This window comes from Balaenoptera borealis, assembly GCF_965194805.1.
Source record: "Balaenoptera borealis genome assembly, chromosome: 10".
Taxonomy (NCBI): domain Eukaryota; kingdom Metazoa; phylum Chordata; class Mammalia; order Artiodactyla; family Balaenopteridae; genus Balaenoptera; species Balaenoptera borealis.
In genome coordinates, this window is record NC_138874.1 from 62,532,461 (window position 1) to 62,549,529 (window position 17,069).

The window sequence follows — 17,069 nt, forward strand, 5'->3', positions numbered from 1 at the left end:
ACCCATTTGGGCCTTTTTACAAATTAGGTCTAGATGCTCATTCTTCCTGGCAGATCCATAGCTCAGCAAGCAGAGCAGGATCTAGATGGAAGTGTCCACTTGGGTCTTCGGCATGGCCCCCTTGTGCCAACCACAGCCAATTATATATACAACACAACTATATATGAGGGCCCTGAGGCAGGTACAGTGGGTAACTGGGTAACCTGGGTTTATGGATGAGGAAAGTGAAGCATGGAGGTGAAGGAGTTTGCCTGAGGTCATAGGGAGCCAAGGCAAGCTTAGAGCAGAATGAGGCCTGCTTTAAAATGTAGACTTTATTTAGGTATGATGAGGCCAGCAGATCAGGAGACGATTGTCATTGAAAAGATAGTATATGTACAGCATGGTGACTATTCTTCATAACACTGCATTGCATACTTAAAAGTTGCTAAGAGGGAATTCCCTGGTGGTCCAGTGGTTAGGACTCCACGATTCCATTGCTGGGGGTTCAGGTTTGATCCCTGGTCAGGGAATTAAGATCTCACAAGCTGCGTGGCGTGGCCAAAAAGAAAAAAAGTTGCTAAGGGAGTAGACCTTAAGAGTCCTCATCACGAGAAAAAAAATTTTTTTGGTAACTATGTATGGTGACAGATGTTAACCAGACTTATTGTGGTGATCATTTTGCATACACAGTCATCCCTCGATATTTCCTGGGGATTGGTTCCAGGACCCCTGAGGATACCTAAATCCACGGATGCTCAAGTCCCTTATATAAAATGGCGTATCATTTGCATATAACCTACACATATCCTCCCGTATACTTTATTATTTATTTATTTATTTATTTATTTTTTGGGGCTGCATTGCGTCTTCGTTGCTGTGCGCGGGCTTTCTCTAGTTGTGGTGAGAGGGGGCTACTCTTCGTTGCCGTGCACAGACTTCTCATTGCGGTGGCTTCTCTTGTTGCGGAGCGTGGGCTCTAGGTGGGCAGGCTTCAGTAGTTGTGGCATGTAGCTCAGTAGTTGTGGCTAGCGGGCTCTAGAGCGCAGGCCCAGGAGTTGTGGTGCATGGGCTTAGTTGCTCCTCGGCATGTGGGATCTTCCGGGACCGGGGCTCGAATCTGTGTCCCCTGCATTGGCAGGCGGATTCTTAACCACTGGGCCATCAGGGAAGCCCCTACCGTATACTTTAAATCATCTGTAGATTACTTATAATACCTAATACAATGTAAATGTCATGTAAATAGTCGTAAATACAAAGTAAATGCAATGTAAATAATTGCTGGTGCAGCAAATTCAAGTTCTGCTCTTTGGACCTTTCTGGAATTGTTTTGTGTGTGAATATTTTTGATCCACGGTTGGTTGAATCCATGGTTGCTGAACCCTTGGATACAGAGGGCAGACTGCATACAAGTATTGAATCATTATGTTGTACACCTGAAACTAATATAATGTTACACGTCAGTTAAACCTCAATTAAAAAAAAAAGAAAGAAGAGATAGTATATTACTCACAGTTCCCAAGAGGAGGGGGCACACCATGCAGGGTCACGCCAGGAAGCACCAGGGTCAGTCAGTCAGGAGGCAGGAGGGGAGAGGGAACATGGGCAAGAGCCTTTATTGTGGTTTCTGCAGGAAACACAGGTGAGACAAGTATGCAGCCATAGGACTGACTAGTTTGAATAATTTCAGTGGGCTCTGGGGCATAGGGCTGCCCCTAGTTGTCTGATACCTGGTTCTGGGATGACTAGGACAGGGAAATAGTCACCCAGAGTGTGAGAGTTTGTAAGGTCTTGATAAAGAGGATGGTTGGTGTATGGGCTCTGTCTGAATTGACTAGTTTGCATATAGAAGGTGTACTCACTGGAGAGCCCTTTACTATCTTTCGGAATTGGCTACTCCTGAGAAGCACAGTCTCTTCAGGGTCAGCATAGGCCCCAAGATGTCAAAGCATCAGAATAAGAAGAGATGCTTCCTACAAGGCTGATGCCCAGGTTCTTAATCACTTTGCCTTCCCTCCTTAATACCTTCTCATTGATGACTTTGAAATTTTACCTTTTTCTCCTTTTGGCTGTGGAACTCTTTCTCCAAATGAAATCTTGAGGCTGTCCAGTTTATTAAAGACTGCTACTCTGATGCTGACAGATGGTAATTAGACTTATTGTGATCATTTCATAATGTATAAAAATATCCAATCATTAGGTTGTACACCTGAAACAAATACATTGTAAGTCAATTATATTTCAATAAAAAAAAAAAGAATGCTGCTGTGGCTGGTGGGCAGGGGTAGGAGGGCACAATATGAAGCCCCCGGTAGTTTGCACCTGCTCATTTCGGAGGCAGCTTTAGAGGCCCTGCTGGCCCCTCTTATACAGAGCAGAAGGGGTGAGAGGAGGCTGGCCAGGAGGCAGGTCCTAGGGTGGCCACTAAGGCTGTGTGACCTTGGGGTAGTAATTTCCCTCTCACTCTCTTATTTATTTATTTATTTATTTATTTATTTATTTATTATTTAGCTGTGCCACACAGCTTGCCGGATCTTAGTTCCCCGACCAGGGATTGAACCCGGGGCCATGGCAGTGAAAGCGCCGAGTCCTAACCACTGGACTGCCAGGGAAGTCCATCTCACTCTCTTTTTTAAAACAGCTTTATTGAGATATCATTCACACACCTTACAATTTACCCATTTAAAGTATACAATTAAGTGGCTTTTAGAATATTTAAGAGTTGTGCATCTATCACCACAATCGATTTTAGAACATTTTCACCACCCCATAAAGAAACCTCATACCCATTAGCAGTCATCATCCAACCTTCCTATCCCCCCAGCCCTAGGCAACCACTGATTTACTTTCTGTCTTTATAGATTTCCCTATTCTGGACATTTCATATAAATAGAATCACTTAATATGCAGTCGTGTGTGATCCTTTGTGAGAGGCTTCTTTCACGTAGTGTTATGTGTTTGAGGATCATCCACATTGTACCATGTGTCAGTACTTCATTCCTTTTTGTGGCAGAATAATCCTCCACTATGAGTATGGCACATTTTGTTTATCTGTTCATCCACTGATGGACATCTGGGTTCTTCCCACTTTTTGTCTATTACAGATAATGCTGCCATGAACGTTCGTGTACAAGTTTTTGTGTTAAAATATTTTTGGGGCTTCCCTGGTGGCGCAGTGGTTGAGAATCTGCCTGCCAATGTAGGGGACACGGGTTCGAGCCCTGGTCTGGGAGGATCCCACATGCCGCGGAGCAACTGGGCCCGTGAGCCACAGTTGCTGAGCCTGCGCGTCTGGAGCCTGTGCTCCGCGACAAGAGAGGCCGCGATAGTGAGAGGCCCGCGCACCGCGATGAAGAGTGGCCCCCGCTTGCCACAACTAGAGAAAGCCCTCGCACAGAAACGAAGACCCAACACAGCCATAAATAAAATAAATAAATTAAAAAAAAAAAAATGACATACTTAAATAATTAAAAAAAAAAAAATTTTTTTTGAATTCTCTTGGGGATATACCTAGGCATGGAATTGCTGGGTCATGTGGTAAACCTATGTTTAACCTTTTGAGCAACTACCAGACTTGTTTTCCAAAGTGGCTTGTTATGGACTGAATGTTTGCCTGCCCCCCACAATTCATATGTCGAAGCCTTAACATATTAGAAGGTGGAGCCTTTGGGACATAATTAGGTTTAGATGAGGTCATGAGGGTGGTGCCCCCATGATGGGATTAGTGTCCTTTTAAGAAGAGGAATAGATACCAGAGCTTCCTCTCTCTACCATGTGAGGACTCAGCAAGAAGGTGGTTGTCTGCAAATCAGCATGACGACCCTTATGAGGAACTGAATATGCTAGCACCTTGATCTAGGACTTCCCAGTGTCCAGAACTGTGAGAAACGAATGTCTGTTGCCTAAGCCATACAGCCTGTGGGTTTTTGTGGTAGCAGCTCAAGCTAAGACACAGCTGAACCATTTTACAGCTGTGTATGAAGTTTCCAATTTCCCCACCAGCAGTGTATGAAGGTTCCAATTTCTCAGCTTCACAAACACTTGTTACCCTTCGTCTTTTTGACTGTAGTCATCTTAATGGGTGTGCGGAGGGATCTCACAGTTTGGGTTTGCATTTCCCTGGTGGCTCGCCTTCCGTCTCATGAGCCACACCCTCCTCCTTTGCTAAGACAGGATCTAGAGGTTCTTCAAAAGTCCTTCTGGGGACTTCCTTGGCGGTCCAGTGGTTAAGACACTGTGCTTCCACGGTAGGGGGTGTGGGTTCAATCCCTGGTCGGGGAACTAAGATCCCCCATGCTGTGCAGCACGGCCAAAAAAAGGTAAATAAATTTTAAAAAATTAAAAAAAACCCAAGTCCTTCTGGCTTGACATTCTGAGTTCTTTATGTGTTTCCTTTAGAACCCTGAAGATCCACTGCTGTGGGTGGGATTAGAGAGTGGGGTGAGGGAGAGAAAAGGAAGAGACAGGCTGGGATAAGAGCGCTTAGAAATCCTTCTAAAGAGCCATGGTCACAGGATGCCAGAGGTAGCAGCACGTTTGCCTTCATCCAGTCCAAAGTGCCAAGATATTTTATAGGTGAAGAAAGTGAGGTCCAGAGGGGTGACAGTTACCTAAAGGTGCTCAGCATGTCAGTGGCAGATCAGAGAATCCAGACTTGCTTAGGGGTGCTGGAGAGCCCTGGGTTTGATTCTCACTGATCTGCGTGACTGTGGGCCACTTTCTAAACCATAGTTTCCCCATCTGTGTAATGGGGATAATACCTACTTTATGGAGTTGTTTTGAGGATATAATATATTTAACATAGTAAATGCTCTGTAAATAACTTATTTAATTTTGGAATTTTTTTTTTTTAAAGTAAGTTTCGTTAACATCCATCACCTTACATCATTACAATTTTTTTCTTGTGATGAGAACTTTTATTTTTTTTTTTGAGATTAACTTTATTATACAACATTACCAAACTGTTATTATTTTTTGTTAATTAATTAATTTGTTTTTGGCTGTATTGGGTCTTTGTTGCTGCGCGCAGGCTTTCTCTCTAGTTGCGGCGAGCGGGGGCTACTTTTCGTTGCGGAGCATGGGCTTCTCACTGCAGTGGCTTCTTTTTGTTGTGGAGCATGGGCTCTAGGCGCACGGGCTCAGTAATTGTGGCTCGTGGGCTCTAGAGTGCAGGCTCAGTAGTTGTGGTGCACGGGCTTAATTGCTCTGCGGCATGTGGGATCTTCCAGGACGAGGGCTTGAACCCATGTCCCCTGAATTGGCAGGCGGATTCTTAACCAGTGCGCCACCAGGGAAGTCCCTAATTTTGGAATATTTAATATCTACATACCTATAATAAAAGAAATTCAAACAGTATACAAAAGAACATACAGTGAAAAATCTCTCTCCTCCACCCCCTTCTTGGGAGCCACCACTTTTACTGGTTTCCTGTCTTTTCTTTCAGATATATTCTGTGCATACAATAGAAGTTATTTACCACACGGGTCCCTTAGAGTCGGTGGAGATCATTAACTTGCTGCCTTTTTAAGCTGGTCTTTCCCATCCTGGCCCTTCACCCCCCCCTTCTCCTGCCAGCACGCAGAACTGTGGGGCTCCCTTATTTGTCCAGCTCCCCTTTCCCAAGCCCCATCCACCTGGTAATGATTTCCTAGAGAGTCTCCCAGGGGTCTCCATGGGGACGTTTCCTGCTCCAATCTCCATGGCAACTCTTCAGGTTGCCATGGTGACACTTAAGTGATTATTTGGAGACCCTTAAATAAATCACCCACGGTGGTATATGCTAGAAGCATTTGGCTCCGGCTCTTATGTTTGGGGCCAGGCTTGGGGCCCAGGCCTGCAGGCAGAAATGGGAGGAGGGGAGGAGGTGGTGGTCCGGGCCCCTCGTCCTTGGTTCTAGCGCTACGAGGGGGCCTCCCTCGGCAAAGGTGGACTTGAGCCTTTGGGAAGTGGTGCAAGGACAAGTAGCAGTCAGGCTCCTGCAGTCCCTGAATAGATCCTGCAGCAAGCAGGAGATGCTTAACAGGACTGGGGGCTCAGGATGAGGGGCAGCTGCGAGGAAGCTGGAAAGTGACGGAGCAGGGATTCAAGTCCACGCCTGCTGGGCTCCAAGGCCCTCACTCCCTGACTCTACTGAGAGGGAATTTCAGATTGGATCCACCCCACTTATTCAAAGAATATTTTTAGGGAATTCCCTGGTGGTCCAGTGGTTAGGACTCTGTACTTCCACTACTGGGGGCACAGGTTCTATCCCTGGTTGGGGAACTAAGATCCCACATGCTGAGCGGCACGGCCAAAAAACAACAACAACAACAACAAACCACAATACTTTTAAAGCACCTACTACATGCCAGGTACTGTGCTAAGCATTGAGGTTACAGCAGCGAATAAAACAAACAAAAATACCTGTCCTTCTGGAGCTTACATTCTACTGGGGGAGATATAATTAGCAAAATAATTAACTCTGTAGACTAAACGGTGGTTTAAGCGCAGGGTTAGGAAAGGGGGCTAGAGAGTGCCAGGATAAGCGGTGGCATGCACCTCCACAAGGGCTGGGGCTCCTGGGGCCCAGCTCTTGGGACAGCAGTCTTGGGACAATTCCCCCAAGGGACTAAGAGTGAGGTGTGAGAAGAACTGGTGAAGACTGGAGGATCCATTAGTTGTGACCGGCTCCTTCCATGTGTTCTGGCAGCACAGCTAACAGTTTAGTCTTCCAGTTTCCTGGATGCCTCAGAAGATGCATTAAAGCAGACAGGCATGGCTGAGGGTTTAATGTCCATTTTACAGACTGGGAAACTGAGACCAAAAGGAGGAAGCAGTGTGCCTAAGGCAGTGCTGCTAATGGCAGGCAGAGTGAGGACTACAGCTTGAGTCTTGGATAGTCCAGGTGTATTTCTGCTGGACCAATGGATGTATCGGCAAACCTGCAAATTCGTACCTACCCTGAGTACTGTTTTACAGAAAACTGAAAAAACCACGTGTCTTGAGCGCCTGGGAGACTGGTGGAGTCTATCTGGGGAGTCCGGTTTATTTTATTTCTAATGTCAACCTCAAGTGGTATGTGATGGCCCGTTCTTCAGCGGTGGTGCAGACGGAAGGGCGCAGTGGCGTGATTCTTCTCACTCCTGGCTTCCCCTCCTCAAGGAAATGGAGAAGTTTGGAAGCACAGGTCCAAGGCACACAGTGTACAGAGTGCATACCAAGTGTTACCCTGTGCCAACAAGCTTCCTAAGGAGGCGGTGAGACGAGTCCTTCTGCACTAGCCTCTCTCTGACTTCTCTGAGTGTAGATTATCCACCTTTAAATAGGCCTTGGGAACAATTCCCTGGCGGTCCAGTCGTTAGGACTCTGTGCTTTCAATGCTGAGGGCACGGGTTCAATGCCTGGTCAGGGAACTAAGATCCCATAAGCTGTGTGGTGTGGCAAAAAAAAAAAAAAAATAGGTCTTGGGTTTGGGGCCAGGTTCAGAGGCAACAGAAAATGATTTCAGGCCAGTTTAAGCCTCAAGAGGTATTCACTGCAAGTTCCTCGGGCAGTGAGTAGAGGAGCCGAGTGGGCAGCTTCAGGAGGGACAGGAGGCCGTGGGCACTCTCTGGGGCCTGGCCTCAGCTCAGACCCCAGGTCAGAGCTCCTGGAGATGATGTGGCTGGTCTCCCACTGGCGGCCCTTGGAGGGCCAGGCTCCCTCCTTCCACAGGCCTTCCTGCGCACTGGCCCCTCTGCCTGGGAACGCTCATACCCTTGCTCTGCTCATCCTTCAGGAATCAGCTTTGTCACTGCTCGCAGAGGCCTCCTCTTCCTTCTCCATCACTGCAGCTGTCTCCTTGATTCTTAGCGCGGTTTGTAATTGTCCATTTGTTTACTATCTTGTCCAGACTGCTTTTCAGTCTGAATACAGTATCCCCTAACCTCATGTGGGCTCTGAGAACTTGAAACTTGAGATGTGCTGTTAAGAGTAAAACATACACTGGATTTTGAAAACTTAGTATGAAGAGTGTAAAATACCTCATTCATAATTTTTATATCGATTGCATGTTGAAATATTGTGGATATGTTGAATTATGTAGATTATTAAAATTAAGTTCACAATTTAAAAAATGTGGATACTAGAAAATTTTAACTTATATATGTGGCTTCTAGTATATTTCTGTTGGATAGTGATGTGACTACATTAATTCCGTAAGGAAAGGAGCCATGGAAGTGTTCACCACTTAATACCCTGCACCTGGTACTGGGGCCAGGACATAGTAGGCGAGCAATAAACAGTGTTATTTATTGAATGAACGCTTGACCGTTACATTTTCCATCAGTCTAGAGACATCCTGAACAGTCTACTAAGGAATGTGATCTAATTTAAATGTCAGATTTTTAAAAAAATATATTTATTTATTTGGTTGCCTTGGTTCTTAGTTGCAGCACACGGGATCTTTGTTGCCGCGTGCAGGATCTTTAGTTGCGGCATGTGAACTCTTAGTTGCGGCATGTGGGACTAGTTCCCTGACCAAGGATCTGAACCTAGGCCCCCTGCTACTGGACCACCAGGGAAGTCCCTTAAATGTCAGATTATTAAACAACAACAAAAACTCAGGCATAAAATTTGCAAGAAAGGGAAAAGAAAGGGGAGAGTGAAGGGCCGGCGGGGGGGTGAGGGGGGCTGTCTCAGTCCCTTTTGAAGAGGAAGAGGTTCCATGGTTGCACCCCCCAGCAACATTCCAGTTCTGAGGGGTTTAGGGAAATTTCCCAACTTTTGTCAAGCAAAAAAAAAAAAAAAAAAAGTCCTGATACTCCACAGGCAGACACAATTGTTGCCCACTTCTGCTCCTCTCCATGCTTTTTGCTAACAGAAGCCCCTACATGGCCACCCAAAACCCAAAGACCATCTTCCAGCCTCCTTGGGAACTCGGTTTGGCTAGTTCCAGCTGAGGGGATGTAAACAGAAATGCCAAGTTAACTTCTGGGAACTTTCCTTCAAGGGAAGTGCTACGCTTCTTCCCCCTTTTCTTCTGGCTCTAACGCCTGGTGCTCAAGCAGCCACCTTGGACCATGAGGAATGAGGGCTGGGCCGTATCCTAGGGCTGGTGGAAGGGGAGGTTGGGAGGGGCCTGGGTCCCCCACAGCTTTGTGAAACTGCTATATCAATCCTGGAATGCCCTCTGTGGTCTTTTTATGTCAGAAAAGAAAATCCTAGGTATTTAAGGCAGTGTTAACTTTTTTTTTTTGGCCGCGCCGTGCGGCATGTGGGATCTCAGTTCCCTGACCAAGGATGGAACCCGCACCCCCTGCAGTGGAAATGCAGAGTCTTAACCACCGGACTGCCAGGGAAGTCCCAAGGCTGTGTTAACTTAGATTTCTTGTCAACTTATCCTGATAACGATGTCCTCCTCCCTGAATATCTGGTGCCTACTTGATTTATGTTTATATAACTGGAAGGGATCACTCAGCTATTTTCAGGACAGGACACTCATCACTTTCCAGAACAAAGTCTGCTCCGAGATGACTTGATTCCTTTACCATCAGATATTGATTTAAAAAGAAAAAAAAGGGCAATACCTAAGTACTTAAGTACCTAAGTACAACATTAGAAAGGAGTGGAAAGTAAGTCACCTCATGCCTCTACCCTTCAGTCTTCCAGTTTCTATCCCCAGAGGTGGCCATTATTACCAATTTCTTAATATATTCTTTGCTGATGATTTTTCAATGGCAACCTCTCTTTTAAAGAGAGGGACACCCTGTTATACAATACACCTATGTAAATAAATATGTCAATATCCACATCTCTGTATAAAAAGTCTGAGTTATTTTGGACTTACTACCCACAACCCTTCAAATGAGATCACATTTACTTCATGGCCTAAATGAAAATGTTCAAGCCCTCAGCCACATGACTGCTAAATGTCTGTTCCCTTCCCTAGCCTTCTTTGTCCCTCGTGTGAAATACTTCCCAGGAACTGACTGAGCAGAGAGTGAGCCAGGAGTTATGTCTAGGGAGACCCTATTTCCAAGGCCGCAAAAGACAGCTCCATCTGAGTGAATTAAAAAGGGTCAGAGGACTGGGGACAGAGGAATTCGCAAATCACATTTTTCAGTAAAAATAGTGATAGTCACCATAATTGCAAACATACTTAATGAGCATGTACTCTGTGCCAGGCACTGTACTAAGACCTTATATGCATAATCATGTTGAAACTCACAATGACCCTATAAGTTGGTACCAATAAACGGCATTCCTATCTTATAAATGAGTGAGGCAAAGAGGTTAAGTCATTAGCTCAAGGCCACCAGATAAAAAGGGGAAATTTTGATTTGAATTCTGAGAGTCTGAACCCAGGCTCTTAACCACAAGACGACCCGGACGACCTGATCAGATGGTAAACCCCATGCATGCAGGGACTTTCTCTGAGGGCTCAGGACACCACCTGGCACAGAACGAAAGCGTAATATCCACTTATTAACTTTATGTTGGTGGTGGGATAAGGATAGCTGCATCCTTTCCCAGTTAACTACAGGCTCACGTCCTCTGCTCAGGGAACACCCTCCAGAATCCAGGCCCAAGGGAAGGCCAAATGGGGCATGGAGGGCCTATATAAAAGGGTTGGAACCTGGGGGCTGTGCTGGCTCAGAGGGACCATTCTCTGCCCTGGTGAGGCCTGAGGTACTGAGCCTGCCCAAAGGAGCCAGGCCCTCAATTCTGCATTTTTTTTTTTTTAAATTGGAGTATAGTTGCTTTACACTGTTGTGTCAGCTTCTGCTGTATAGCAAAGTGAATCAGCCATATATATATATCTCCTCTTTTTTGTATTTCCTTCCCATTTAGGTCACCACAGAGCACCGAGTAGAGTTGCCTATGTTATACAGTAGATTCTCATTAGTTATCTATTTTAGAGTTCCCTGTGTTATACAGTAGATTCTCATTAGTTATCTATTTTATATGTAGTTAGCAATAGTGTATATAGTTATCAATAGTGTATATATGTCAATCCCAATCTCCCAATTCATCCCACACCCCCTTCTCTACATCTGTTTCTGCTTTGCAAATAAGATCTTAACCATTTTTCTAGATTCCACATATATGCATTAATATACGATAATTTTCTCTTACTTCACTCTGTATGACAGTCTCTAGGTCCATCCACGTCTCTGCAAATTGCACAATTTCATTCATTTTTATGGCTGAGTAATATTCCGTTGTGTATAGGCACCCCATTTTCTTTATCCATTCATCTGTTGATGGACATTTAGGTTGTTTCCATGTCCTGGCTATTGTAAATAGTGCTGCAATGGACATTGGGGAGCATATATCATTTTGAACTACGGTTTTCTCTAGATATATGTCCACTAGTGGGGTTGCTAGGTCATACGGAATTTTGCAGCTTTAACCCTACCCTGTGCTGGACACATTTTTATCAAGTTTGCTCCACCCCCTTCTGCTGAAGAATTCTTTTTAGATGCATTAGTATCAGATTTACCTGTTTTGTCTACTGCTGTACTTTTAGTACCTATGACAAGACTCTGGACATAGCAGGCCTTTACTAGTCGAATGAATGAAAGAACAGTTAAGCTAGACACCTGATCCTGGCCAGGTGGCATCTCCAGGGCACGGGTGTGGGGGTCACTTTGCTGCATCCCACTGGGTTTGAATTAGCTACACTGGGGTGGGGGGAGCGCTGGGTGCTCACTGCTTACCTCTAGAGGTGGGCTTGTGGCGGGAATATTATCTTGGGAGTTACAGCTCACATGTATCCCATTCACCCTGTTTCACAACCCACAGGGATGAACTGCTACACTTTTTTGTATAACAAGTTTTCTTCTTTTGAGTTTTGGTAGAAAAAGAGAGTTCTGCCAAGAGACAACAAAAATTCAAGAAAAATCATCATTCCACATAGTGTCAGATTCAATCAGACATGAATCAATGTGAATACAAATGGATAAACCCTGAAATAGAAACACAGCACTGTAATTTATTTAACTCTGACACAGACTCTGAAAGACTCCAGCATGTCTCTTCCGCCCCCAAAGTCCTGAACAAAGTGGGGAGAATTGGGGGGGTAGAGGGTGGGGACCGTAACTGAGTCAGTTGCTCTTTTGAGCCCCTGGTACGAAGGATGGAAAAAGGGTCAAGAACTGGACAGATCACCAGTCAGAAACATGTGTCTGCTAATGGATGAGACGGAATTTAAATGTGTTTTTCTTATTTCTTCCAAACAGGCCACAATAAAATCCTAACCTTCTATTGAGCTCACTCTTGAGAATACACTGCTATCTGGTGTTTGAGTTCGGTGCTTGCACAAAGCCCGAGGCCAGGGCAGGGCGGATGATCACATTAGGGAGAATTTTAACTCCCACCCCTGGGACGCACAGTGGGGAACCTGGAGTAGGGTTTACTGGCCAGCGCTGCCTATGGGCCCAGCAGGGCTGGCAGCACCAGGAGGAGGGTATCTCACTCCTCACTGGGGGTGTGCCCCTTACCGGAACCGCGTGCTGCTCTGAACCCGATCCCGGGCCTGCAGCCACTGCAATTACAGGTCTCACGCAGGGAGTCAGGGAGTGCTCGCCGAGGCAGGAGGAGGCTCCTGGCGGTGCTGCCTTTATTTTTTTATTTAAAAACATTTTTTTGGCCACCCACAAAGGGTGGCATGCGGGATCTTAGTTCCCCAACCAGGGATGGAACCCGTGCCCCCTGCAATGGAAAGCACACAGTCCTAACTACTGGACTGCCAGGGAAGTCCCAGTGCCGCCTTTATTACTCACAGCAGCACATGGATGCCACGGTCCCTCCCCCCCACTTCACGTATGTGTCACACAGAGCAAGGTGGGCGCTGGTGTTCCCTCCCGCCACCCAATTCCACCCTCCCTGGCCCTTGCGTGGATTCCAGCAGTCCTGGATCTGATCAGCTGTGGCTTACTTCCCAGGAAGCCAGCCGTGTGGCTCTGTGGCTCTTGGCAGGTTGGGTGAGAGAAGCAGAATCCGTGGTGAGGCTTCATGGGGCAACCCTGAGTAAGCGTGTTAATGCACTCAACACTTTGTCTTCAACCAGGCCACCTTAATTCAGAGATGTGGGGGGGCCTGAATGTGAAAAATGGCCTTTTTTTCACATCACTGGCACCCTAAGAGAAATCTGTCGGTTAACCTCATGGGCGTGGGGATCAAACTAATTTTAACAGAATTTAAGCCTGAGCATTGACGAAAAGTCACTCAGGTCAGGAATTCCTAACTCAAAATCACGTCAGTATGGGAGGGAAAGCACTCATCCCAAACACAGACCCAAGAACCAAGGGTTAACGCTAAATGCCTTAGTGGCACTAACTCAGAACCTGGGGAGTCAACTAGGGAATGACCAAAGAAGGTAAGTACATTATACTGCTTGAATTCTCTGACTCTCCCCTACTTTTTCTTTTACCACATCCATCTCTTTAATCATCCAAACCATCTTCTTGCTCAACAGATGCCCATCTCTTTGGTTTGTGTTGTTTCTTCCAGTGGCTTGATACACTGAGATGAACAGGCTGTCATTTCAGAAGTAGACCTTCCTTCTCAAGTGCACGGAGCCAGAAAGCAGGGTCAAAGCCCCACTTTTCACTGTTGTCTCACTTCCAACCAAGCAGCCTTGGTTTTCCAAGGCCTCATGGGAGGGAAGGAAGAGCCAGAGCGATAAACTTGGCTCTGGGCAGGGAAGGAAGGAGGACAGGATCCATGGAGCGTTCTCCAGAGGGAGTAGATCTGCAGCTGCCACAGTTCCTTCTCCGTGGCCCTGGGCCAATCCCCAGGAGCAAATTCAGCACGAAGAACCACCGTCTCCAGAAGCAAACCCCTGTGCTCTCTGGAAGACAAGCTACACACATTTCTTTCCTGTGTCGCACAAAACCCCCTCATAAGCCTTGAAAAACCCACCAGTCATGGTGCAGTCACTGGCAGAAGCCCAAGCAGGCAGTTAAACACAGGTTTTCCTGGGATGCCCTGTTGGTTCTCTCCTCATAGCCCGACGTGTGCTTTCTATTGTCACAGATCTCCTCTTTGAGGAGCCTGCTGTGCTACCTGGGGCACGTCCCCAACCCTAGCTGGCACCCACCCCTGTGCAGGCCTTCGCCCTTCCTGTCTGGGTGACTGCTTCAGCCCCGAGAGCTGGTGTCTGCTTGCACCCTCCGGGAGGACCCTCTCCCGCCACTCCCCTGGGACACCTTCTAGGCCCCCGGCTCTGCAACTGCCCCGCGTGCTCTTCGGCCGCAGGTGGCAGGGCACACATGCAGATTCCGCAGGAGGGTGTGGGTGCCGCCCAGGCGCTGTGGGGGCCTGGACCAGCCCCACTCCTCCTCTCTGCGTACACGACAGTCCCCATCTCAGCAGGCCCCGCACTCCAGCGAGGCGTCTCCAGGCCACGAAGGATGGGTGTGCCTCTTGTCACGAGGTTCAGCCCCGACTATGGGGGTCGCAAGCAGACAAAAAGAGGGTAGCTGGGAGGTCTGCAAAAGATGTTTCAGAGCAGCGCGGCCTCACGACAGTTTCAGCTCAGTTACAAATCCTACACAGTCCCATTTGCTTAACCAGTTTTTCCAGTGACGCTTCAAAGCTGGCTTTCTTGATTTCTATAGCTTCTTGGTTTCAAAAGGAAAACCAAAATAACAATAAAAACTCCAAATTCTTCAAAGTGGACAAATAAATAATAGTAACAATATTTACATTAGTATGTCACACTTGGAGATGGCAGCATGACTGGGGAACGGAAGAACTGAGGATGTGCCCTGGCCCTGGGGCTTAGACCTGGCTCCCGATCAGGGTGGGACACCTCTCTGAGTGGATGGAGGGACAGGTGAGGTGGGAACGAGCAAAGATGCTGGGCTGGGGGCTCCTCGCAAGTCCAGGGAGGTGGAGTGGGCAGGAGGTGCTGAGCTGTCCCTAGATTAATTAGGTTTCAAACAAACAGACAAATCCCGGTTCTCCCCAGCAAGCACTGTGCTGTGGTCTGGGTCACTGGGTGAGTGGCTCCTACGATGCCGGGGGCCTTCTCTGACTGCCAGCATGGTGGGGACGGCAGGGCCTCGGTCCTGGGGAGCACAAAGCTCACGAGTCAGCTGCTGGCCTCCAGCCCCTTTCCAGACGACAGGGAGCCGAGGTCAGGAACGGTCCCCTCTTCCCTGGACTATGTGACAAGGGGGATGTGGAATTCGCTGGTGTCGAAGATCAGGGGCCTCCTGGGAGGGCTTGGGTCCCTGTCAGCCTTGTGGAGCAGCTTGAAGAGCCCGGTTCCAATGTTCATGGGGATCCCCATGATGATGCATTCAGACACCCCTGAAACCAACCAGAAAGGAGGTTAGAGAGCTTCTCGACACACGGGTAGGTTTTCAGGACAGAGAGACTACTGACTTGGGAGTAGTTAACTGGGCTCGGAGTCCCAGCCCCACTACACATCGACGGACTGAATCCGGGCTGCTCGCTTCACGCCTCATCTATAGATGCTGAAGGCGTGGCATGGCGCTCCTGGACGGGTTGGGGGAATTCCAGCGAAGGGCAGTGCCCGCCCACAGCCCCGCTGCTGGCTCAGAGGTTTCTCCATCTGAGCCAAAGGCACCGTGTGGGCCTCACCTTCATGAGCACTACACTCAGACAGCAGGGATATACTGAATGACATTCAGGAAACCCCAAGTTTGCCACCCAGCGCTTCCTTAACTTAGGGCCCAGGAGACAAGCAAATGGGATCATAGTAAGCAGATGCCAATCTCCCTGGAGACAGCAGCAGAGACTTGTTCCCTGGGCCCAGGGGTCAGCGCGGCTTAACAGAACCCCAACCTCGGAGTCCACAGCCTGAATCAGAAACACTCAGAAGGCAGGGCCCTCGTAGAGTGACAGGAGTAAGGTGACAGTGCAGATTCTCCAAGCTCCTTTTCAGATTTTTAATATCTAAATGTTGGGCTCTGCGTCAGGCTTCTGGTTTTACAACAAGCAAGTGTATACCTGCTATGTTCTGGGCTTTGTGCTATCAGGGCACCAGAGAGGCAAACAACCAAACTAAAAACCAGCACGTAGTAAGGGCTGACACTGAGTTACAACATTTAAAGGACCAGGAGATTTCAAAGTTGGGGTAGGGTGACCACACTAGGTGCCCAGAGGGGTCAGTGGTGGAGAAGGGGCGGTGGGCGGGGCCACAGCAGGGCAGCAGCAAAGACCAGGCCCAGCGTCCTGGTGGTAGAGCTGGGGAGCTGGGTCTTAGCCCTGCTGTCAAGCAGACTCGCTCTTACTTTTGCCTTGGCCTTGCCCTTCTCCTGCCCCAATCTCTGCTCCCTTTTCTTTCCTTTTACCTTTCATTATCTTAAAGAATCATGTAATTTCTCTTTCCCTCTATTTGCAACCTGTGACCCTTGGGAAAGAAAGAGTTTATCTCAGGAGCAAAAAATAGGCATATACCGACTGGGGCCCCACCTGACCGTCATCTTGGGTGGCCAATCCACACAAGGAGGTGAGAGGGGAAATGGCCACTAGGAAGCAGAGCTCTGGCGGCGGGGGTGAAGGCCAGGCCTGGCGTCGCTGTTGGAGCCCCAGGCCCTCACAAACTCCCACCTCAGGCCACAGGGTCTTGCTGCGGCATGAGAAAGTCTAGAGCAAAGTGGGCACTCCAGGTGGGTGGGGATCTGCTGTGACAGCCGCCCCTCGTGCTCCCTCTCCCCCAGGCCCGTCAGAGAGGCGCTGTGTGGTGGGAGAGGAGGCTAGGGCAGGGCAAGACGCTAACAACAAGCGAGTCAGTTCCCTCGGTCTTCTCACCGAGAAAGGGTTCGATACCTGCGCCTCACTGATGTGCCGAGACGCCATACAAGGTGCCTGGCGCAGGCATGCTGGCTGCCTTGCTCAGGAAGTCAGGACAGCGGGTGCCTGGTGCAGGGTCAGAGTGGCCGACTGTAATTCTGAGGACTAGAAAATTCCTACATGCCCAGCGGCGATCTTTTCTCTGTACTGACAGAGAAGCCTTCTACAAATGTGAGGGATGCAGGGTGCCACAGTCAGGCTTTGGAGATAAAAGATAGGTCAGTTCCAATCCCATGATCCGTGACTTTATTCTTAAGTAAAAGCTCTGCCTGCTCAGTTTCTCCACCTCCTGAGAAGCCCCG

General features: G+C 48.0%; 1 protein-coding gene and 1 long non-coding RNA gene across 4 annotated transcripts in view; one reads left to right on the forward strand and one right to left on the reverse strand.

The window, feature by feature from the left end:
• LOC309604610 overlaps positions 1 to 17,069 on the forward strand; it is a 105,035-nt gene that overhangs the window by 63,680 nt on the left and 24,286 nt on the right. The window lies entirely within an intron of this gene.
• The window catches only part of POLR3A (RNA polymerase III subunit A), a 56,364-nt gene continuing 47,647 nt past the window's right edge, over positions 8,353 to 17,069 (reverse strand). For 2 of the 3 annotated variants that reach the window (XM_082408739.1, XM_082408738.1), the window contains one exon: positions 11,913 to 15,258. In XM_082408739.1, the coding sequence (XP_082264865.1) occupies positions 15,110 to 15,258 (149 nt within the window). In that variant the 3' untranslated portion in view covers positions 11,913 to 15,109. Of the gene's footprint in view, positions 11,247 to 11,657; positions 11,811 to 11,912; positions 15,259 to 17,069 lie in introns of those variants that run through there. The other variant, XR_014249396.1, reaches the window with a different exon arrangement.